Below are 24,664 nucleotides of genomic sequence, written 5' to 3' on the forward strand. Positions count from 1 at the left end.
GAACTGAGGTGCATGCTGGTGGCACACAACAGTGACTATGAGAGCTGTGTGCTCCCTTTGCAGCCAATCAAAGCACTGCTAAGGTTCACTCATTACACCCTGTAAATTCTAGATATGCGAGCACAGTTAGCAAAACTACCCTATCCTGGGAGGCTGTCTTGGTTGTGACAGTCTTGCACTCACTGAGATGAAAGAGGGACAATCATGCAGCCCGCTCACTAACCCCCGTCGTCCATCGTGCTCTAGCTCTTGGCTCTAATTTTTGGTAGACTGACCCTTTATTGCACAAGATTGTTGGCCAAGGAGAACTCGTAACTAGACCTGCTGTAAGGAATTGCTAATATTTTCTGTTGCAGAGGGTCCAGAAACTTCAGCAGTTGCAGTGCAGAAGACTTTGAGAAGTTAACTCTGAACAAAGGTGGAAGCTGCCTGCTCAATGTTCCCAACCCCGATGAAACCTACAGCATCCCATATTGTGGCAACAAGTTGGTGGATGCTGGGGAGGAGTGTGATTGTGGCTCACCAAAGGTTAGAAAGTGGGACAGTTCACCAATGTTACTTGCTTACCTTTATATTAAATATATTCTGCCTGCGTTTCTGTAGGCATACGGATATGATTCTTTATCATTCACTGCTGCGTTTATCTTTATCATTCACTCCTTGCTTTAATTTACAGGAATGTGAGAGCGATCCTTGCTGTGAATCAGGTACTTGTAAACTCCAAGCAGGTGCTGAATGTGCATATGGCGACTGCTGTAAAAAATGTCGGGTAAGAGACCCCAGGATGGTGATGGAAGACTCTCCTATCTTAATAAATGCTCCACTGATTCAGATTAAAAAGGAGGACTGGGCTTGATTAGTATGTCCAGGGAGGGAGTGGTCTGTGCTGAACTGGGAAAGGTTTTGCTTGTTTCCAGCACAAAAGGGTTACTTCAGCAAAATCCATGCTCCATCTTTTATGCTTTTCTTGGCTCTTTTATCAAATGCATGTTGGTGTATGGCTTTTTACATCTTATCTCGGGATTTTATAGTTTTTTTCTTTCCCTTCCAGCTCCTCCCTGGAGGCACTGTCTGCCGGGCGAGTACCAATGAATGTGATCTCCCAGAATACTGCAATGGGACCTCACAGTTCTGTCAGCAGGACGTCACTGTTCAGAACGGGTACCCGTGCCAGAACGATGAAGCCTATTGTTACAATGGACTTTGCCAACACTATGATGTGCAATGTCAGGCTATCTTCGGCTCTAGTAAGGATGATGACTGTAACGTTTTGGAGGGCTGTGGCAAAAAAAGAAAACACCCAATTTGTTCAATCAATATGGATTTTAGGATTCTATTAGCCTATAAGAAAAGACTGCGAGCGAGAATTGGCTAAGGATTTTAAACTACGTATGATTCATTAACTTCAGTGATGAGGTTAGGGCAGGGGTCTGTGGCTCCAGAACCACATGCGGCACTTTAGGGACTTCTTTGTGGCTTCCATTGCTATAATCTCAAAGTTTAAAAACAAAAAAACACCACCCTCCTCAGTATTTTCAATAGATGGTGAACATCTAAAAGCCCCCAAATGAACAACTCATATCTTAATAGCAAACAATATGTGATCTCAAAACATTGGATCACTCCCCGTAGCATGCTCCAGAGAGAGAGAAGATTCAGGAATGAAAGTCAGGAAGACAGTGATACAAACACACACATAAAGTAAACAGTTTGTGACTGTCCTGAAGTAAACATGCATCACATTACAAATCATTATGTATGTGCCATTTTTAAAATAGGGGTTACGGAACTTGCGGTCTGATGTTATTTATTAAGGACTGTCTTGTATTCACATGCATTGCAACTCTTGGATTACTGAGGTTTTTACCAATTTGGAAAAAATGGCTGCACTTGCTATTTTGGTTGCAGACCCCTGGGTTAGGGTCTGTGCTATGGTCTCAAGTACTACTAATGTCCTTGCTTCGATAGGTTCAGTTGTCAGATTCTTTTATAGGGCTAAAATCTATTCATCAAGACTTAATGTCTGGCTAATAATATTTCTTTCTAAGTAACTGCATTTCCCGGCTGTGCTGTTAGCTTAGAGCCTATGTGAACTAACAGTTTTATCTCATTTGTTTATTTTTGTCAGGTTTTCCAATTATTCATTCAACAGGTGTGACAGGTGTTCTGGAGCTATAAAGAAGCAGTGTGAGATGCTTCTCTAACTTGCTGTCTGCTGATCTAGTTCCCCCTCTGTCTTTGCAGGAGCAAAGGCTGCCCCTAACATTTGTTTTGCTGAAGTGAATTCCAAAGGTGACAGGTTTGGCAACTGCGGTTACCATGGCCATGACTACAAAAAGTGTTCCAGCTGGTAAGCTGGGTTTAATTAGGGAGGGAATGCACGGAGGTATAATTCAGAAAGGCACTAAAAATCCACATGCAGGTGTTTTAGAATTGGCCAACTGTCATATCTTTATCCTTAGCACAGCTTTGTAAGAGCCATTTATCATAGACTCATCCTAACCTGTAGCCTCCCTTTATTGGTGTGGTGTGTGTCATTCAGAAACCAAAATAGAGGAGCTCAGAAAAATTCTTTTAAAGCTTTAAATTGTGAATCAGGGTTATTGGAGGTTAGGCTATGGATACATAAATATACAATGAAATTCTGTATTGCTTTTTAGCTCTAGTACAATGTTAGTCTTTATCTAGATGGGTGTGTGTTTTCAAACAACTCTTGTTGTAAAGTTTAATATAAAAAGAAACATCTTGGAAATAAAGAACCTGTATTGTTCGTCTTCTGCTTTTGCTACACTAAGCAATAGGCATAATAGTGTTATGTGGCCACGCTCGTTCACTGACTTCTTTTTTCTTTAGCCACGCTGTGACCCATTGCCCAAATGTATTTGGATTTGGGGATATGATGAAAGAGTTTGTTTTAGTTCTTTGTTATTTATTCATTCTTTGACTAAAGATGTTTGGTGTACACACATAAAAGGGTGGTGTAGGGGTATATTTGCTTTTGTTTGAGTATCACAAAATTTTGCCAACAGCAGAGAAAAATTAGTGTCCTCATTATAGTTTTAGATTGATGCCCTGTTTTCTCTTGTTCTGCTCTTAATTTCAGCATAATGCTAGTATTTGGGAATGTATCTCATTTAATCTGTAGTTATCCTCCAATAGGACATGAAAGCAAAGTGTAAGCTGATCTTTTCTGCAGTACGAATTAAAACACCAGAGCCATAACACTCTAAAATCATACTGTTGTAGGAATGCCATGTGTGGGAAGCTACAGTGTGAGAATGTGAAAACCATGCCTGTTTTTGGGATTGAACCTGCAATAATTCAAACGCCCATCAAAGGCACTACCTGTTGGGGTGTGGATTTCAAGTTAGGATCAGATGTTCCAGATCCTGGAATGGTGAATGAAGGCACAAAATGTGATACTGGAAAAGTAAGCAATGACAAATCAATATTTATTACTTTCCCATCTCCTTCTTCACCCGCAGTAACAGAGCTACAGTTTGTGGAAATAGACTGTGTGAATAAAGCACATTAAAGGGAAGTTCTTTATAAAGAAACAAAAGCAAGAGTTAAGTTCGATTAAGGCCCAGGATCTCTGGAAATCGGTGATCAAGAAGAAGTAACTTTCATGTAACTGATGGAAATTCTGTTCAGGGTCCCATACAATGTAATTTTCAAGCCGGCTGAAAAGGGGAGACATCTGTCATCTGCTATACTCCAGCACACAGGCTGCAGCTAACTCTTCCCCAGCAGTCATATGAGACCTTTCTGTCCAGGCCTGCTGTTTGGGGAGCTGGGGGAGCAAGATGGGCATTTGCACAGAGGCCTGGTGCTCCAGCCACCACCTTTTCTACTTTGGCAGCGGTGGCAGACAGAGCTCTTTGCTGTTTTGAAGTGTTGTGGCAATGCTGCTCTGCTGCTCTACGCAGCTGGGGTTGAGACCGTGCCGTGATCAGGAGGCACTATCGGCTGACTGCCCAAGGCCCCGCCCCACCCCTTCTGACCTTGGCAACACCCATTCTATCCTTGGCCACATCCCTTCTGAACCAGGGCTGGCATGGAGACTGGGGCAGTGGTGGTGACTATTCCGCTGTTGCTCTCTGTACATTCCTGATACCACTGCTCTGTATTAAGACCTAGTCATAAGGATTTTAGATGAAAGTGCAGCTCATTTGGAACAAACCTTATGCATTTGTTATTACGGGAAACAAAATTAAAGCTTCCAGGGTAAGAGAAGCATGTGTGTTCTCTAAGTGGTGTGAGTTTGCTTATGCACTGCTAACTGAAGTTTGTGTGGGAATAGTATAGGCAGTGAACTCCATACACAGAGCAAGTAAAATAGATGCTGGAGAATGGTCAGGAGGAAGAATGAGTGTGATAATATGAGTCCAAAACCATCTGGGTTAGATTTGAGATGCTCTTGTGTCTTTTTTTTCCTTAGATCTGTAGGCACTTCCAGTGTGTGGATGTGTCTGTTCTGAACTATGACTGTGATGTGGAGAAAAAATGCCACGGACATGGGGTAAGTCAGGCAAAAGCTTGCCTTTCTATTTTGATCTAATATAGTCTAAGAGTTCCTCTCTGAAAGTTGCCCAGCATTTCTTGGGTACTTCTCATGCTGAGCAGTATCTTTTTTTTTTTTGGGAGGTGGGGGGGTGGGGAGGGGTCATGCTCTTCTGTAAACTCAGATTCATAAATTTTTAAGGCGTGAACTATCTAGTTTGACTTTGTTTTATGGAATTTCATTCATTCATCCTGGTTTTGAGCCCTGTAACTTCTGTTGAATAATTATTTGTTTTAGTGCCACAAAACCTTGCATTGATTCTCTGCATGAAGAGTGTAACTAATAGAAAGCTGTTTAATGTAGATAACTCTTCATTTGAATGACCTAAAAGATGGGCTTTATTATGAAAAGTTGCTTTTATGTGTGGTTAACATGAGTTATCTTTATGTTCCATCTTCATTGGCTATAAAATAATGTGAGTTGAATGGTTTTAGATATTGTTTTAGTACAACGTTTTGTCTGGCTAGTGTAACCCAAACATAACCATCTACAAAATGTGTTTTTAAACAATTGTTTATAGGCTGCCTAGTCAAGAAATAATTTTGTTTAAACAGAGTTTATAAAACAGAGTTTTAAGATTATTTATACTTGGCTGGCAAAACAGTGTTTAAACATGTTTCAAACCCAGTCTGGCCACCATAATTTGATTACTGTTGTGGATGGACACTGAAGGAAAATAAGATGCAAAATTTCAACATGGAGGGTAATTCAGCACTGGAGCAACTTCTTAAGGGTGTGGTGGATTATTCAGCATGAAAATCTTTTCAGAAGATGCTCAATCTTTGATTTTATAGAAATGTTTTAGTTCATCCACAAGCTATTGGGCTGGAGGAGGAATTATTACTGTGTGAAATTCTCTGGCATGTGTTATATACTAGGTGCCGTTTGGCCTTAAAAATCTGTGAAAACCTCAGAGACTAACACTTTTGATACCCACTTACTGAACAAAAACAAATCTCTGTATAAAAATACAGCAGATCTTAAAAAACACTTTCTAGAAATGCCTGCCACTATCTCACTTGATACATAACAATAACCCTTGTCAGGGGTTGTCCAATAAAAAGCTGCCTTAGTACGATCTAGCATTACACTTGCTGCTGAAAGGGCAGCTCTTCGGTTTTGAAGAGGCATGTGAATGTAGAACTCTCTGGAATGGATGGGGGAGGCAGGGACTTCCATGTTGTTAAAAGAGAAGTTCTAAACTGGTTTACTGGATCAGTGAGTAATGTAGGGCATTGGTCTGGGGTTTTTTTAGTTCTTTTAAAATTAACCTTTTCTTCTTTTTCATACATTCTAACTGTTTCTGCTTTCTCAGTCCTTCTCTATTTAATTGCACTCAAGATGGCAGCTTCCTGGCTGACTCTTTATTTAAGGCAATTTAAAGTTATAGATTTTAATCTTTGAGATTTAACAATTACAATCACCTAGTTCTGCTCCCTTTAACACTTTGGCTGTTATGTTTCTCCACTTCTACTCCCTTCCTTATTTTGTTTATTTCTCCCCTATGCTGGACTAATAGAAGCAGGCTGGCTTTTCAGCAAATACTGTCCATGTGCTTCAGAAAACTGATAAAATATATTTGTAACTTGGGGATTGATCTCAACTTTCCTTTGCTGCAGTGGCGTTTGCTGCTGGAAGGGCAGTCTTGGTGTGGGTGGGTCTGAAGTGGTGGGAACATTTCACGGCCTGCTCCTGCACCAAGGACAGCTTTCAGTCCCGTAGAGCAGGTTGTGAGAAAAGACTCTAGATGCTGTGTCTAGAAACAAAGTACTAGTTCTTTTTTAAGTGATAGTCCCTGTATGTAGCCCATTGTGGGGAACACATATACTCTGCACCTGAGGTCTGACACTTTGTCCTGGCAGTGTGCATTGGCCTGCACCTGTGCCTCCTTGTGTTTACAACCAAGGGCATGACGGGATGCCCTCCAATTCCTCTCTAATGCGCCTGGTCTGGGGCTGAATTCCTCAGAGCCTGCAGCTTCGCTAGCATTCGTGTGAAAATTTTAGCTTCCACTGTGTGAATAGGGTTCTCTCCCACCCCCCACCCCCGGTAGATAGTTTTGGTGTTTAGCGGTTAGCTAATATTCTAGGGTCCAAGGTTTTCTTTTCTTTCTGTCTCTTCATTGCCCCTTCTCAACCCCAACGTTTGGGGTTTGCAGCATGGCTAAGATCCTAGTCTTCAGACCCTCTGTGTCCTGTCTCCGTATCTTCCCGGAGAGTGATCATCATGATTTCTGTCGATAATGCTTTGGAGAATCACCCTAATCCCAATCTATGCCATTCATTTCCATTTCAAACATGGCAATCCCACAAGTTGTGGCTTTGTAGACACCTGATGGAGTAGTTCATTTGCTCCCTGTCTGCTCATGTGAGCCCCAGTCTTGCTCACAGTACAACAGGAGTTGCCCGAGAGAAGCAGTCTCCTCAGTCTTTATAACTCGATTCCTGGTTGCATGTGCTTGTTTATGAAATTGTAGGGCCTTTCTTGTCAGAGCCAGAAGGCTCACACTTGACCAGAGCCCTGTCAGCTTCTGCAGCTTCTCTCCAGGTGTTTCACTCTCGAAGAGTTGTAGAGTGGCAACATGAGGCACCCCTTACTAGACATTACACCCTGGTGCAAGTCTTATCTGCACATACTTTCTTCAGCTTTGAGGCCCTGCAGTTGATGGTGCAGCGTTTCTTGCACCCTGGTCTTAGCTGAATACTGCTTGGGAGATGCGTACAGTGGAATACCTACAGGGACCATCCTGTGAAGACTGCAGGTTACTTACATTACTATAACTGAAGTTCTCTGCTGTGTGGTCCATGTGGATATTTCACTACCTGCCCTCCTTCCCCTCTGCTTTGGATCCTTGCTTTAGTGTGATTTGCATTCAGAAAGGAACCGGCGAGGGGAGTCATTCTGTGCCTCCTTATGCCCTCCGTTTGGCACACAAGGCTGCAGGTGTAGGCCAGTGAACACTGCTACCAAGAATTTTACCAGTCTCTGGCTCATGAAGCCCATGTGGAACCCACTGTGCAGTACAATTAGAGACCACGCATCTCAAAAAAACTTCCAAGTTATAGCAAGGTAAGTATCCTTTTTAATTGCAGTAGCCGTTTCCCAGGCAATTGTACCCTTTTCTTTTGGAACCTTCTGATTCAGAAGTTGGGCTGTAGCCATTGATGAGACCTTGCAACATTTCTCTTTTGCCCCTCCCAGATGGTGGGTCAGTCTTATGCAGAGGTGCAGTTGCGATGGCATTAATACATGGGTGTTCTTGTCTTTCGTTTTTTGATTTAAAGGTGTGCAATAGCAACAAGAACTGTCACTGCAACTCAGGTTGGGCCCCTCCCTACTGTGACATGAAAGGATATGGAGGAAGCATAGACAGTGGACCTGCTTATAATGGCAAGTAGTGACATGGCAACTTCGAGGAAACATGCCCTTGTTATTGTCGGTGCTGGCTGGACAGTGTGTGCAAACAGAGTGCACAAAACCCTATCTGGCTGTCCTGGGAAATGAGACTGGCTGAAGAGCAGATGGTTGAAAACTGCATTGAGCTTTTTTTCGAGTGCAAGAGCTTAGAGTTGGGGTCTCATGTTGCTGAGGACTTCCGTCCTCTACAATATTTGAAATCTTGCTATTCCAGTTCTTTTTAGATGACTTCTGTCATCCTGGGCCAAAATCTTTCAAGAACAGGTGTGTCTAAACTAGAAATGGGGACCCATTCTGGTTCTGAATCCAGCCTAGAACTAAAATTTGTAAGGAGGGGCAGATTTCAATTGCTTGATTCCAGTCTGTACATTCAGAATGTGAAGGCCTGTTTCTAGAAATAATTGCAGATGGAAGCAGCTGTTCTGTTTATGTGACTGCATGCACAGTCTGAGTACACACCCATAATACTGTGGGTGACAGGGAGATGGGGTTAGTGTTCTTTCTTGTAGGCATATTCACCGGTAGTGAATATGTGTGACTTATGTTTGTGAAGGTGGCTAGGATACATTAGAATTTAACTAGCATTTATTATCTGCATGCAGACTGTGCTTTGTGTTGTGCAAAACACAGATACGATGCAGCCCCTGCCCCAAAGATCTTCCATTCAATTGAGTATGGTTTTATTCATCATTGCTTGGTGAACTCCGTCTCCTGGAGAAAGTTTTAAACAGATGGGGGTTAGTGTCTGGAGAAAACCAGTTCTGAAGCAGTAGCCACATTATTCTGAAAATATACTTATTGTTCAAGCCAACTCAAGTGGCGAAATAGCCTCATGTGGCTAGTGTGCTGGAAACCATGGGGTGGAGCCTAGCAGGAAAATTATATTTTCAGGAATATTGGTGAGAGTGGTAGCTTGGTGCGCTAGGATTGAGAGAGCATTCAATGTGTAAAGGAGACTGTGGGAAGAGGAAGTGAAGGGGGCTGTGAAGCTTGCTTGTGTGGCTGGGCAAAGGGGAGGCAGTAGGAAACAGGATCCAAGTTATCACCTGGGGCAAACTGGTGCTATATCTTCTAGGTGAGGAGAGATCTGCTATGGTAAGCATTGAGGAGGTAGCTGAGAGAGAGGTGTAGAGAGGAGGGATATGGTTTGCAGTAGGTCAGGAGGATAATGTTGACAGTTCTCTTGGATGCAATACTAGATGCCTACAGAGAAGCCAGTTGTAGTTGCTGAGTTGAAAAATCACTCTCTAGATTACGGAAAAGGTATCTGAACCATCGGGAGACAAAGGAAAGGGCATAATGCCTCTGTGCGGCGGAACGGGCTAGTAACCACCTTGAGATCCCTTCCGGCTTTATGATTCTGTGACTTTTCATGCACTGTGTTTTGGAGAAAGATGTTACAAGCTCTGGAGATAGCTTGGATGAGTGGAGAAGGGGAAGGTGACTTGAAGGCTGCAAATCTGAGCTAAAAAAGGATGGTGGTCTTGCACACAGCAATCAAGAAGGGAGGATGTGAGAGGATTTGAAGGGTGTTGGGGAGGAGGAGAGCTCTGTTTCGGTCCTGTTTGAAGTTGAGCCAGTGACAGATCCTTCGGGAGGGCACAAAGGGAATTTGTTATTACAATGTTGTTATAGCACAGGGATATTGGCAGAGCCCTGCAAATCTGCTGATAGGCACAGGTATTTGCCAAAGTGGGTGGGGACATCTGGCTCATTTTTTTGCTCGTATGGATGTAAATACCAATTTTGTATCTACAACTCTGCAGATTTGCAGATAGCCACTTTATATCTGCAGGTATTTGTATCCACGGATATCTGCATATCCTTTTTGCAGATGCAGACACCGATGCAGTAGTAATCGTTTTTATGCAGGGCTCTACATATTGGAGAATATACACTTTGCTCTTTGACTTACTGTCCCTTTTGAAATGACAACCAAGAAGTAATCCACTGGGCATGTACCTGGCAGTTATACTCAGCTTTAGCTTTTCTTCTTCACAGAATGGAGGAACATTTTAGAATCAATCCTATCGAAAACCAGTGTTACTGCAATGCATAGTCGTGATGGCATTAGGAAAACTAATTCTATCTGCTTTTCTGTCTCGCCATTTCCCCACCAGAAAAAGACACCTCCTTGAGAGATGGGTTGCTGGTATTCTTTTTCCTGGTCCTTCCACTCCTTGTAGTTGCTGTCGTGGCATTTGCAAAGAGAAATGCGCTGATGCAGTGCTTCAGGAGAACGATATCACGTTGTCATCGGTAAGAAGGTTCCCACCCTTTTTGCTGACCTCAGATTCCTCTACAGAAAATGATTCCCAAGAATCAAGTGTCTGTCAATAGCCCTGAAATATAAACCTGGGATCCCAGAAATGGAGATCATGCAGTTGTAATACAGTAGGCAGGTGACCTAGTATCAATGGATCTCAAGCCATTCGATGTTGTCTGTTTCTGTTTTCTGGGCACATTCTTTGGGACAAAGGGACATTATTTGTCTATTCCTTGAAAGAGAAGGGTTCACAATATAGCTGGTCATATTCACTGGTGAAGAATGAAATAGCTTTTACTGATGAATTTAGGAAATAATGTAATATTTAAACACACACTTAAATCCAGCTGGTAAAAAGTCTCTAAAAAGTGTCAACATGTTTGGTGAGGATCAGATTGAATTATAAGAAGATGCTTGTCCATCAATGTGGTCTAATTCCAGATCACATACAAGTGTGCCAACGCCACCCCCACGCACAGACACAGACCAAGGAAACTTTACGCAGAATGCGCCTTATACTTCGAGGGGTGTACCCAGGGTAAGTGAGACTTGCTTTTGCTCACTTCTGTCGTAGAGAGCAATTACTGTCCATTTTGAAAGCGTTTTATGGACATGAGACATGGGTGGTAATGAAAGATTCAAAGAGAAGGATATTGGCATTCAGGAGAAGTTATTTTAGAAAGATCCTGAGAATAAGATGGATGCAGAAGGTTACCAATGAGGAATTATATAGGAAGATACAGCCAAAAGAGAACCTACTGCAGAAGGTTACACAATGCTACATTTTTTGGGCATATCTGCAGAATGGATGATGAGCAAAAAGTTAAGACCTGGGTATTCGGCATAATGGATGGTTTGCATAGGAGAGGCAGACCCCACAGAGAATGAATGGGTAGATGCTATAGTAGGTTGGTGTGGAGCTTGTCTACAGAAACTAAGCCACTCCGCACTAGACTGGGAAAAATGGAAGGAAATAGTGAGGGAGGCATCACACATCAGCAGGCAGTGGGCTCACTGTTGATGATGATGATGATGAATGCCAATAGCTAGGTCAATTACATACTGAATGTAACAGCAATGAAGGGTCCTGTGGCACCTTATAGACTAACAGAAAAGTTTTGAGCATGAGCTTTTGTGAGCACAAACTCACTTCATCAGATGCAGTGAGTCTGTGCTCACGAAAGCTCATGCTCAAAACTTTTCTGTTAGTCTATAAGGTGCCACAGGACCCTTCATTGCTGTTACAGATCCATACGAACACAGCTACCCCTCCGATACTGAATGTAGTAACTATCTGTAACAGAAGGGGGGGTTGGCAGTGAGGCAATAGATTATTTTCTTAACTTCTTAGTAGTTAAATTTAAGGGAGGGAGAATGGGACTCTTATGTTGGTAAAGCTGTCTTTGATTGTCAACTGGAAATGCATGCCCTGAAATTACAAGCAGTTTAGAAAGCAGTGTAGTTTGAAAATGGAAGAGTGCTGATCAAGGACTTGTGGTGTGCTATATCCTGAGCAGGTTACTTAATCCTTCTGCATCTCAGGTTTTCCCCTTCTGCATTATCTTTATTTCAGAGAGGAGTAAAATCACAGCACTGTTAAATGACCTACTCAGAGTGGCAATAGCCTACCTCTTAGAGGGAGAGCCACATTTTCTGGATCAGCATTTCTTTATGTCCAAGTTACAGTATTCAAAGCTTCTGTCACTTTTAAGTGCTCTGCAAATGACATAATGCCATTTAGCTGATGAGCATGAAATAGCATCTCCACATGTCCCCATTACATCTCCAAATCTGCTAGTGAGTGGCCTAACATTCCACTGAAATTGCTAAAGAAGAAAATTTTCCACCAGTTCCTGCATATATGATTTTTCTCTTTTTGAATATCAAATGTCCTTTATTTCCTCATAGAATATGCCAGCAAACAGATACGTCGTGCCATCTTATGCAGTTAACCATCATCAGCAACAATCAGCTTATCATCAGCCTTACAACTATCCTCAGCCATCCCAGGAGCAGCAGTATCAGATGCCTGCAAGGTCGGTAATGACAACATTGCTACTGGGGAGTAGTCTTTATAATATATACCAGAGCAAATTAAGAATGTGAGCACACAGTTTGGAGAGACTTTGTAACTTGTCACTTCTGATTTTAACCTTGTGTTTGCATGCATGACAACAAGGGTTTTTCTCCTATCTCAATCATTTATACATGAAATAATAAAACTTTTTTTCATTTAAGAATTTATTTAAATGCACAAAATATTTTATTGGATGTGCATGTTAATTAATAAAGCAAAGTCAGACACGTGTATAACGTAGCACGGACTATGTAGTAATTTGTGGTTTAAATGAGTTTGGGTGCAGGAAAATTTCATTCCAAAATGGCTAATTAGGAAAAGCTGTGACTTGGGAAATGTTAGAGGCTCCATGTGATATAGAAGAGCCTGTGCAGTGATGTTTGGATGGGAGCCATTAGTGTAGAGGTGATTATGAGGCATGCACAGGGAAAGACCATCAAAGATGTGACTCTAACACAGAACAGGAGCAGTCTGTATATGCATATACTGCATGTCATCATCTAAGCTGACATTTTTGTTCCTCTTACAGACCACCTCCACCACAACAGAAGAATGTACCTCAGGGACACTATTTTCCTTCTCGACCTGCACCTTTACCTCCCATGTAGTTTTTTAGTTTCTCTTTTACCCTCTCACAAGCTGACCTGTTCACTGAAATGAAGCTGGAATTCTATTTATCCTCCTTGCATCAAGTGTCACATGATATCCCCGAAAGCCACCTTTCTGCAATAATCTATATGGAAAATGAGATGGAAACACAAGGAATGTAGAATATTAATCAAAGATACCTCTACCAAAGCTATAGGAACGGAATACATCCATTGTCTGTCCTTAGCTCTGTGTGTGAGTACTGTGGCTTTGCAAACTGGAGTTGGACTAACCAGTTGGAAGTGGATCAGTCTGCAGCAGTGTTCCTTATCAGCTGTGTCAGGAGAGAGTCAGATGCTGTCCAGCTGATTAGCAGAGTACCCACGGCTGGTTACTTCTACTGATGGTGCACATTCACACATGCCTCAGTGCACATAAATAATTTATTCCGCAAATGGATGGAAAAGATTAGGGGAACACTGGTCTGCGGTAAAATAATTTTTATAGTACAGCACTTGGGAAACTACTTTTTTTGTTTCCCCCATCTTCTGATGAGACACAATCATTAAGTACTCCATTTGGGTTATTGTCTTTATGTATAATGACATGTGAAAAAAAATGTTTACCCACGTAGGTTGTTGAAAATGTAATCATGAAAATCAGGCCACTTGATTCAACAAAAATATTGTTTACATGTTCTTGTTTGCCTGGACATCTGAGGGTATAAGTGAACTGAGATGTCAGTATACTTTTAAAGGAAGAGGAAAAATCTGTAAATACATTCATGTGTATCAAAACAAAAAGCAGTCAAGTAGCACTTTAAAGACTAGCAAAATGGTTTATTAGGTGAGCTTTCGTGGGACAGACCCACTTCTTCAGACCGTAGCCAGACCAGAACAGACTCAATATATCATTATTACATCATTATTATCATAACAGACTCAATATATCATTATATTGAGTCTGTTCTGGTCTGGCTACGGTCTGAAGAAGTGGGTCTGTCCCACAAAAGCTCACCTAATAAACCATTTTGCTAGTCTTTAAAGGGCTACTTGACTGCTTTTTGTTTTGATAGTGTATAGACTAGCACGGCTTCCTCTCTGTTACTATTCGTGTATATGTTTTTACTGGTGTGTTTAATATAAAAACACTTTTTAAACAGCAAAGAAAATCTTAACTTCATGCTGACTGACACCAAGCAATAGATAATAAAGGATACTAGGGCAGTTAATTCAAATGGTTTTAAAATACACAATGTTAAGTAGCTAGACCAGAAACCTCTACTAATTTACCACTAATATGTTAAATGGGATATTAAAATGAAGGTACGAAAAATTTTAGCCTGTTCTTGTTTTAGGAAGGGAGTTTTTGTGAGTTTTAAGTTATAATGGCAGCAAGAGCCACTACAGAATATTAAGAGGTATAATGCATATTGTTTATCTAGATCCTTTAAGAATTTTATGAGCACTTTACACCCTGGCACCCTGCTGACTCAAATCTACATAATTTTCACTTGCTTTTCAAACTTCAATTTTAGTGTCAGGATGCTGAGACTGGCTAAACCATGGCATTTTTAAAATCCAACTTCAATCACTTTGAAAAAAGATTCTCTTGGATGTCAGTTGAGGGATGTTAACCAAGGCGAATTTAGATTATTGGATTATGTTTCGCTGTGACAGAGGATTGTGAATGCATGACTGCCATCACAGTGTCTTTTACACAAATTACAGAAGCTGAAGTAATTATTGTTAAAATAATGCTACGTTTTCTCATTTTGTCTTAGCCACTTAGCACAAACTTTTGTAAATTTCCCCATATTTGCCAAAAATCTGTGTATATATACTTATGAAAATATATATAAAGTTTGCATTTGTAATAATAAAATATTTGAAATACTGTGGTTCCCCATAAACTTGTCTTAATAAGGTTCAACTTTTATTTGTTAAAATATCTACAAATCCATCAAAAATATGACAAATGTTTTTAGGATTATGATTTGCATGTTTCTCTTTTACCTTATTAGCAGTTGCCTACCTAAAGTTATGCAGCATTTCTCTCAAGGCACACTGCCTCCCTGCTCTTATGTAGGTAGGCAGTGACATGAGTGATTCAAGTATCAGAGAGGTAGCTGAGTTAGATCTTCAAAAAACAACAGCAAGTCCTGGGGCACCTTATAGACTAACAAATAATGTGGAGCATGAGCTCTGGTGGGCAAAGACCTGCTTTGTCAGATGCCTCTAACCAAGTGGATCTTTGCCCAGGAAAGCTTATGCTCCACAGTATCTGTTCAGTCTGTAAGGTGCCCCAGGACGATTCAATGTATCCTGTGTTGGGGGGAGGTGACATTAGGCGAATTTTCCTCCTCTCCCCACTCCAGGGCTGCTGAGTTGTATTTAAATTAGTCAAGGGGTGTGCTAAACTGTGTGCCTTACAGGGGGGGCTACTGGCCACGTGGGGTGCAGAATAGGGCAGTGATGCAACAAAGGTCCTCCAGCGACCGCTGGTTGTAGGGAAATAAAGTGGCCCCTTCAGCTGCAGGTGCCTCCTGACTCTGTGAGCGAGACGCCGCGAGCGCCAGGCTGGCGCTCTGCGAACAAGCCGGAGCTGTAGCGCCGCGGCAGCGGGACGGGTCTCTCTCCGCGGTTTGCTTGTCCTGCAGAACCGACCAAAAGGCGCCTTGAGCGCACTCGGGCTGCGCGGCCGGCGGGGCCCTGCGCGTGGCTGCCCTTGGCGCCCGGCCCGGCCCGGCCGTTAGCCGGCTCGCCGCGCGCATCATGGAGGTGGAGCTGTGCCTGCTGCTGTTGGCCTGCGCCCTCTCCGGCTTAGGTAAATACCTGGCCGCCGCTGCCGGTCAGCCGCTGCTCCCCGCGTGCGACCCCCATGGCCCCCAGCCACACTGCCTGTGCACCCCCCCTCCCGCGCGGGTCTTGGTCCGCCGCCCCCCGAGCTGCAGCGCAGCCTCCTGCTCCCCCACGCTGCATGTGCAACCCCCCTCTCCTAGTCCGCCCGTCCCGCCCCTACTGCCTGTGCAACCCTTCCCCCCCGCGCCGCGCCGGACTCCCCACAGCTCCTGGTCAGTCTCTACCCCTCCCCTGCGGCCCCCAAAGCCCCCTCGCTACCTGTGCAACCCCCTCTGCTGCTCCCCGGGGCACTCACTGCACTGCCCCGCCTCCTAACCTGCCTCAGCCCCTGGGCTGCCCCTACGGTGCTCTTGCCCCCAGTCTCCTGTGACCCCCCTGTGCTGCTGCCTGTGCCTCTCCGCTGCTCCTGCACTGCTCTGTGCGCCCCTGCAGCGCCCCCACAGCTTGTCCCCTGGGCTGTCCCACGTAGTTCTCATCAGCCCCTGGGCTGTCCTCAACGCTACTCTGAGCCCTCCAGCACCCGCGTACAGGCACCCTCTTTGCTGACCCCCCCCACCCCTATAGCCACCTGTCTGCTCTGCTGACCCTTCACAGTCTCAGTTCATAGTAATGGCCTCCTCACTTCCCAGCTGCCCCCCGCAGTGCCCCCCACTCCCTCTCTAACCTCCCACAGCTGTCTGTCTCTGCTGTGTGCCCCCCGACCAGCCCACTGAATGACCTCCCCCTCACCTTCCAATGGAGAGACCCTTGCCTGCACAGACTCCCACAACTCCCTCTTGCTCCCATCATCCCCTAAAGAAGAGACTGTCCCCCCCCCCCCCCCGTGCACACTGTCCTGTGCACTGATCCCCTCTGGTTGGGAGGGATGGTCCCCTTCAAGAGGAAAGACCTCTGCCCCATGGTCACCTCCTTCACTGCTCCCTCCCCATAACCATTCCAAGCTGCAGAAGATTCTCCTCCCGTCATCCATTGCACAGATCCCAAGCATGGTCATCTGCTTTGCTGATCCCTCCATCTCAGTCACCCCCTGTCAGGAGAGAAGCCCCCTAATTACCTTGAACAGGAAAGAATACCCCTCTCTCCCATCAGTTGCAGATTAGCTGCTGGGACACCTGGGCCTGTTACCAGGTCTCCTAGCCAGTTGGGAATGGGTACACCAAGCCCTCCTTCCAGCCACCTGGCACTCCTGCTGGGGAGGGAGGTCACGGTGTGGCGGATTTTGCTCTCTGTGCCTGTACTGCACCAGGGAAATGGAGTGGGATTCCAGAGGTGCCTGCTGGTGAGGGGGGAAAGCCCCTGTCCCCTGACCTTGCTCCCCAACAGGGGTGTCAGATGGGTGGAGCAGAGCAAGCCCAGTACCCCAGCCTAACTGGGAAGAGTGTCCAGTGGGGGACAGAGTGGTACTGCTGGCAGAACTCCATTTCCCAGGCCGAAGGGCCAGAGGAGAGCAGGAGGTACTGCAGGCAGAAGTGGGAGGGCAAAGTCCCCACTTGCTCAGGCCCCAGACCCCAAAACAGCCTAAGGTGCCTCTGCCTACAGCCACTTGTTTTACTGATCCCCCTATAGTTTCTCGGAGCATGAGCTCCACCCCGCTGCCCAGTCTCCCACTAGCAGGGAGACCTCCTCCCCTTAGTTACCGATCTCTCTCCACAGTTACCTGCTTCACCAGCCCCTCCAACTCCCCCACCACTGGACCCTGTGAAGCCGGGAAAGATTTCTTCCTGTTTCCAAAGTACAGCCTACTGTAATTACCCTACTGATGATAAGGAGAGATTCAACCTCAGCAGTCCCTGCTTTACTGCCCCCTCCCCACCAACCCTCCTGGGAAAAACAAACATAAAAAACCTATGCCCCTTGAGGAGGACAGATGAGTGTGGTGCTAGAGCAGAGTGGGAGTGAGGACTGGAATTAGTGGAGTTGTATGTCGCAGTGCCTGTGAAAAATAACAAATGGTAACTAAGGTATGTGTGTATGTATAGTGGTGCAGCTGAGCTGCTGTTGAGAGAGAGCTCCTCTGTCTGCAGAGTGCAGACCGTAGAGCTCTATGGACAGGACAGAAGTTCTGCCAACGTAGAGCTGTGCACGCTTGTGCTAATTCAGTGTTGCTCAGGTAGTGGACTATTCACACCCCTGCAAGACAAATTTCACCAGTATAGGCAGTAGTGTAGACATATCCTAAAGCAAAGGGAAATGGAGGGGAGATACTGTTTAAAGATTTGTATATATACATTTTAAAAGAAAATGCGGTTACAAACTGGATATATTTGAGTGTATGTCTCCCTCACTCATCATCTATCTTTTTAGGCCCTGATAATACCAAAACTTACACACACGCTTAATTTTGGTTAAAGTTAACCCTGCATATAAATCTTTGCAGGTAGATAAATGTCATCAGGGCAGGAATCTATTTACAGTAAACTCTTTCATATCCAGCATTCTATTATCTGGAACTCTCAGATAACTGGCATTTTAACCATAAGCAAATTTTAATTATGTTTTCCATTAGTACAGTATAGTGAAAGTAAACACAAATAAATACAGCAAACACAGCATGTTTACAGTATACAATACTCTTGTTGGTAAATAAGATACTCTGCATACATTGTTTGCTAATATCTAATCGTTTTTTTCTTTAGTGTATTGTTTTATATAGATATAGATATATATAAAATCTGTTTTCTAGAATATTTGACTATCCAGCAACCTCATGGTCCTGGGGCTGCAGGACAGGAAAGAGTATACTGTATGTCTGTGCTTTTAAAGCACATAGCAGAGTAGACCTTTGAGTCTAATTCAAATTTTTAAGTATGCTTGTAATGCTATTACATAAAAATAACTAGCATATTTCCCTCCTTTAGGTTCTCAAATATTTTTGCATGTCACAGATCCACAGAAGATATCCTCAAATACAACTGGAAATCTGGTACTTGTAGTTAAGAAATGCAAATGTTCCCTATATATAAAATTACTTATGTGTAGGTGGAGGTACAGTGAGAATTTATTAAAATCCTTTCAATGCTACAATCCTTGTAGCAGATATTTGGCTGTAAGGTGATTTCAGCATTGCAGTGGAATGTGATGTAGTCTTTCATGCCAGTGAGTCTTTAAGAAGGGATGTGTAAGTGGCAAAGTGCTTTGGCGCTCAAGCAAGCAATCTTAAAGTGGAACTACAAATGTTTTATAAAATAATTGCGTTGCTAAATGGGTACTAAAACATGTAGACTCAAATCTGCGAATAAATGGGCAACTTATCTTTTATTAGTAAATCATTTTTCAGTTTTAGGTCCCCGTCTTATAAAGACTTCAATGTGAATACCTTTTAGCTGATGGGTAGTAAACATTCTAAAACTTATTGAAGCAATGGGAGTCTCTTCACTGACTTGCTTTAAGTCCGTCTTCAAAAACTTGGCAGCATTGAGAGCTGGGTAAAGTTTGAAAAAGTTTTCTCTGAGTTTAAATCCAAAATGTCAGTTTCTGTTTTTTTCCTGTGCCAAGTCACGATACCACAGAAGTTATAGGTGGTGATATGTGTAGGTGAGAGCAGGAGAAAAGCTAGAACTCCCAGATTCTATTTTCTGGCTCTAAATTCTCATTGTATTTTATTTGTTTTGAGGCAAGTATATCTCCTCCTGTACTTCATTGTTTTTCTGTTTAAATTTTTATAAATTGTTACGAGATCCTAGAATGAAAGGTTCTGTTGTTGTACAAAATTTTATTTATATTAATGACAATAGAGAGTGGTAATGAAAACTTGTGGTTACATACATGTCTTGGATATTGAGGGGTCTCAAGTCATGTTTGATTTTAACAATAATCTTCAGTAATTTCTCTCTGGCTGTGTCTACACTACCGCCTTCCTTCAAAGGAAGGATGGAAATGGGGCTGTTGGGAGTTTAAACTTCGATGTACCGGCGCGCGTCTAGCCGCGGCACTCCCGCTGGTACTTCGAAGTGCCGGGGCAACTTTGAAGTACCGGAGGGTGAGCTGTGGCTAGACGCGCGCCAGTACGTCAAAGTTTAAAACTTCGGAGTTGCTGCGGGGGGTGGGGGGGTGGATTTGCTGAACAAAGTGCTGCCTATGCACAGCAGCACTTTGTTAGTAAACTCCCAACAGTCTCATTTCCATCCTTCCTTTGAAGGAGAGTGGTAATGTAGACACAGTCAGTCAGTCTCTCTCTCTCTCTCTCCCTCCCACTCTCTCCCCCCCCCCAATTAACAAGAGCTTTTAAATGTTGGCTCATAAAAGAGAGAATCTGATTCTAAAATGATTAATTCCTCATGTGACTTCAGAACGATGGTCTTCTGAATTAGATGAGCTGTGTTATTTCTACTTCTGTTTGTCAACTAGATTAACAATGGCATGCATCTGGGTTCTAGCCATGTGTGATAATTGCAGCAGACTCCCTCACCTGTTGAGGCTATGATTTTTCAGTTCCCATTTTATTCACTGCTGCTTCCTTCATCGGGTCATTATCACTCGTTTTTTGCTTTTGCACTCCTGGATAGAATTGATTAAATTGTTTCTCTTGCATGTGTGACATAAAACAGATAACACATCTTGAACACTGTGTATGTCAGTTTAAGGATGTTTGGTGGATAAGCCATTTTTGCAAACCACAGACAACTATTCCACAGAGTATTGGAAGGATACAGAACATTGTTTTGGTAGCTGTCAAGAGATGTCAAAACTGCACTGGGTGGTGTCCATCCGTTGCCTGTTAAGAAAGCTTTGTGGTACACTTTTAATTTATGTTCATGTTTAATAGATGTAGAATTACTGTGCTTTATGAAATATTGGCTGAATTCATTTTTCCCCTCTGTCATTCTGGATGGTTTTAGGATAAGGTGTCCTATGTTATTACAATAGAAGGTACTCCATATACTCTTCACCTGAAGCAACAGTAAGTGGTTGACTTTGTTTCTCTTATCTGTTATAAGCCAGTCATATGGTTCTAATAAGGCTTTTAAAATATTGGTAATTTGTCTTTATCTTCCCTTCCTTTTCCAGTTAGTTATAATTCTTGTTTGAAGATTGCTCATGTCCATTCCAAGTTGGGTGTGCATGGGCGTGCCCAGTCTCCAGAAGCTTTTTTCTCTAGCCAGTAGCCATAGGGTCAGTGCAGTTCCCCTTGGAGTGGTGCTGATATGGCAACTAATACATGCACCCGCCCCCCATCCCCCGCTCATTTCCTTCTTGCTGCGCTGCCAGTTGTTGGAGCTCTTGTTTTCTCTGCTCAATTCTTTAGTGGCCTTTTGTAGTGAAGTAGCTGTTGAAGTATAAATAGCTTTAGTACTTGATAGTTCATGTTTGAACTAATAGCCAAGGTGAGCTTTCCATCCCCCTTGGTGCTGGGGAATGCCTGGCTTCTCAGGCTTTAAGACTTGTTCAAAATGCAGCAAACATATGCCCTAAAGTGATTCCCATTCAGTCTGTTTGATTCGCTTGGGGGAAGGATACTTGTGTGATCGCTCTCCAATTTGTAAGGCCTTTAAGCCCAGAACTTTGGAAGAATAAAGAGTAGAGAAATAGAGAAGCTAAATGCTTGGACCTCTATGGGAGGAGGGTTATTCAACAGAAGGGTTGCAATTAAGAATTTCTAACCAGTAGGCTCTGGTTAGCAGGTATGCTTATAATACAGTCAGCACCCTGTCTAGGTTCTCTGAGGTGGTGCCATCCAAAGCCAAGCAGGACTTCACAGCCATGGTGGAGAAGAGCAAACTGATTTCAAGGGTGGCCCTTCAGGCAGCATTGAATGCCATGGATGCTGCCATGAAGGTTATGGCCTCTTGAGTGGCAATGCACAGGGTGGCTTGGCTGCAGGTTTCCAGCCTGCCTCATGAGGTCCAGCAGATGATCCAGGACCTTTGACAGCCCTACCCTATTTTCAGAGAAGACAGGTAAAAGACTGAATCGTGTGAAAGAGTCTAGAGCCACCTTCTGCTCCTTGGGCCTGCATACAGCTGCCAACCAATGCAGGCATTTTAACCCCTGTCATCAGCAAAGACGGTTTCCACAGCCACAAAGGGACAGCAGTAGAAGGTGGAACAGGACGGGCAGGCACCGTTCCGGCCACCAATCTCAAGGCTGCCAAAAGGGCCGATAGGGATCCAAGCCTCAGTTTTGATGGCATGGTCGGGAGCATCGAGTCGGTCTCACAACTCCAGCATCCCCACTTTTTTAGTTTCACTTGTCTCCCTTTTACAATACGTGGTGCAGCCTGACCACAGACTGATAGGTCCAGTGTACAGTAGAGAGGGGATGGGATACACGATTCAGTTCTCTTCGTACCCCCCTTCCCAATCCCCTTTCCTGTCTCTCTTCAGGGACCCCTCTCACAAGATCCTAATATGGCAGGAATTGCAATCCCTCCTGGGTTCTGGGGCCATTGAAGAAGTTCCTCCCTGGTCAGGGGTTTTATTCCCAGTATTTCCTAATTCCAAAACCGAAGGGGGGCTTGAGACCCATCCTGGACCTAAGAGGTCTCAGAGTTTGTGAAAAAGATAAAATTTCATATGATAGCCCTGGGTCTCACACTCCCGATACTGGAGCGGGGAGATTAGTTTGTGGCTCTAGACTTACAGGATGCATATTTCCATATTTCAGTCTATCCTCCTCAAGGGAGGTTTCTCAGGTTCATTGCAGATGGGAACCATTATCGGTTCACAGTCCTGCCTTTTGGTCTGTCTGCAGCCCCAAGGGTCTTTACCAAATGTATAGCGGTAGTAGCAGTGCACCTATGCAGACAAGAGATGCAGCTCTTCCAGTACCTGGACGACTGGCTAGTCAAGGGTCATTCCAGGGAGCAGGTGATTCAGCATGTACAGTTGATCCCTCAAACCTTTGCAAGCCTTGGTCTCTTGATCAAGGAGGCAAATGCGGTGTTGGTCCTGCCTCAGTCAATAGAGTTTGTAGGGGCACAACTGAAGGCCAGGTGTGTCAGGGCATTGCTGCCGGACGACAGGTTCAGGTCCACGGGGGCCATCATCCGAGACATCCTGGCAGTTCCTACCACAATGACCAGGGGCTGCCTGCGAATTCTGGGTCACATGGCAGTGTGTACCTTTGTGATACAGCACTCCAGGTTAAGGATGTGCCCTCTGCAGCTATGGCTGTCATTGATGTATTGCCCAGTAAGAGACAGTTTAGACTTGGTGGTTAAGGTGCCGACATGGACTTTTTCAGCTCTGCACTGGTAATTGGTTGAGGGGGTCATCCTCACAGGAGTCCCCTTTGCCCCTCAGCAGCCCTCACTTTCCCTTTCCCATGGCTACTGGCTAGGGCAAAAAGCTTCCAGCAACTGGACTTGCGCCTGCACACACCCAACTTGGAATGGACATGAGCGACACATCTCGAAGAACAACTGTCTTTTTTTCTGTAACAGTACAAGCTGGCACTTCTATATCATTTGCTGTAGGCTCAGTTATTTCTAATATTGTGCACTGATAATAGGAATATCTAAGATTCTCTAGGAAGTATTTTCAGAGATGCATGTGTTCTTCAGTTTCAAGGGAAGCAGAAGATGGAGAAGGTGATGGGTAAACAGCAAAAGAACTTGGAATCCTCAGAAGCATTTGTAGCTATGTGATCTGAGGGCTGCTCATAACTGCCACCCTATATAATTCAGCAATTTTCCAGTCTGAAAGAAGCCATAAAACATTAAATTGTTACCTGAGAAATAAAAGTAAGGGGTGATACAAATCATTGCAGCATATTGAAACAGGAGGGAGTGCTCAAAAACTTGCAGGAATGTGTACTGTTATTTTGAAATTCAAACAGTTTTTATCTTTTTTTTAATAGACTATTTTTACCTGATGATTTCAGAGTTTATACTTACAGCAAATGGGGATCTGTTCATTCTGATTTCCCACATATTAAGGTAAGATTTAATTTGTTTTGCAGCTCTTTGGCTTTTCCAAAACACAGTTGTTGTTACAAATACTCCGGGGATTTAACTTTTTTCTAAGTATCGGAAAATCTCTCCCTATCTTTATTTATTTATTACTGATATTGCTAATCCTGGCATGAGAGTCCACTGGAAATAAGATCAATAAGATTAATATTTTAGTTGGTTTATTAGCAATTTTCAAGGAAGCTGCTAGTTAGACCTAAAAACAATGAGCAGTCACGTGGCACCTTATACACTAACAGAAATTTGCTTGCAGTAGTTGCAGAACGTACACTAAAGGAGCAAACTTGTCATTTTTGTTTAAACTCATGTAAGGAAAACTCTGGCTTTGTACTGTCCTGTACATTATAGATAATGCTTAAATCAGTGGTGGGAAACCTGCAGGCCAAGGACCACATGCAGCCCATCAGGGTTCTATGTGTAGTCTACAAGGCATTTTGTATACCCTTACTCACATGCAGAGTTGCCAGATACTGCTGTTTTTTGTCTATGTCCTTTTTTCCTACTGGTATTACTATAGTGAAACACACTTAAAGCAAAACAAAAAAGCAGTAAAGTAGCACTTTAAAGACTAACAAAATACTTTATTAGATGATGAGCTTTCATGGGACAGACCCACTTCTTCAGACCATAGCGATACGTTCTGGTATGGCTATGGTTTGAAGAAGTGGGTCTGTCCCACAAAAGCTCACCTAATAAATTATTTTGTTAGTCTTTAAAGTGCTACTTTACTGCTTTTTTGTTTTGATAGTATCTAGACTAGCATGGCTTTCTCTCTGTTACTAATCAACACTTAAAGCAGGGGCACATGAAGTGACGTGCATGCCGATTGCACACAACATTTACGATCAGAGTTGTGCATGTCCTCTGCATCCAGTCGAAGTCCTGCTCCAGTTCCATCAGCACTCCCTGCAAATTCTAGATACACAAGTGCAGTTAGGAAAACTGCTCTATCCTGGGAGATTGCCTTGGTTATGCCACTCTT

The 24,664-nt window shown here is 43.5% G+C and overlaps 2 protein-coding genes across 3 annotated transcripts in view; both read left to right on the forward strand.

Annotated features, from left to right (window-relative positions):
* The window catches only part of ADAM9 (ADAM metallopeptidase domain 9), a 47,897-nt gene extending 34,037 nt beyond the window's left edge, over positions 1-13,860 (forward strand). The window contains exons 12-22 of one of the 2 annotated variants that reach the window (XM_074981790.1): positions 357-528; positions 677-769; positions 1,052-1,247; positions 2,245-2,350; positions 3,247-3,430; positions 4,442-4,522; positions 7,849-7,954; positions 10,102-10,240; positions 10,689-10,785; positions 12,156-12,283; positions 12,854-13,860. In XM_074981790.1, the coding sequence (XP_074837891.1) occupies positions 357-528; positions 677-769; positions 1,052-1,247; positions 2,245-2,350; positions 3,247-3,430; positions 4,442-4,522; positions 7,849-7,954; positions 10,102-10,240; positions 10,689-10,785; positions 12,156-12,283; positions 12,854-12,932 (1,381 nt within the window). In that variant the 3' untranslated portion in view covers positions 12,933-13,860. The remainder of the gene's footprint in view (positions 1-356; positions 529-676; positions 770-1,051; positions 1,248-2,244; positions 2,351-3,246; positions 3,431-4,441; positions 4,523-7,848; positions 7,955-10,101; positions 10,241-10,688; positions 10,786-12,155; positions 12,284-12,853) is intronic. The other variant, XM_074981791.1, reaches the window with a different exon arrangement.
* A 1,826-nt stretch (positions 13,861-15,686) lies between these two features.
* The window catches only part of LOC142004131 (disintegrin and metalloproteinase domain-containing protein 32-like), a 48,880-nt gene continuing 39,902 nt past the window's right edge, over positions 15,687-24,664 (forward strand). The window contains exons 1-4 of the mRNA XM_074981566.1: positions 15,687-15,738; positions 18,632-18,696; positions 20,612-20,673; positions 23,571-23,649. Of these exons, the coding sequence (XP_074837667.1) occupies positions 15,687-15,738; positions 18,632-18,696; positions 20,612-20,673; positions 23,571-23,649 (258 nt within the window). The remainder of the gene's footprint in view (positions 15,739-18,631; positions 18,697-20,611; positions 20,674-23,570; positions 23,650-24,664) is intronic.

The sequence above is a fragment of the Carettochelys insculpta genome, chromosome 31 (genome assembly GCF_033958435.1).
Source record: "Carettochelys insculpta isolate YL-2023 chromosome 31, ASM3395843v1, whole genome shotgun sequence".
NCBI lineage: Eukaryota > Metazoa > Chordata > Testudines > Carettochelyidae > Carettochelys > Carettochelys insculpta.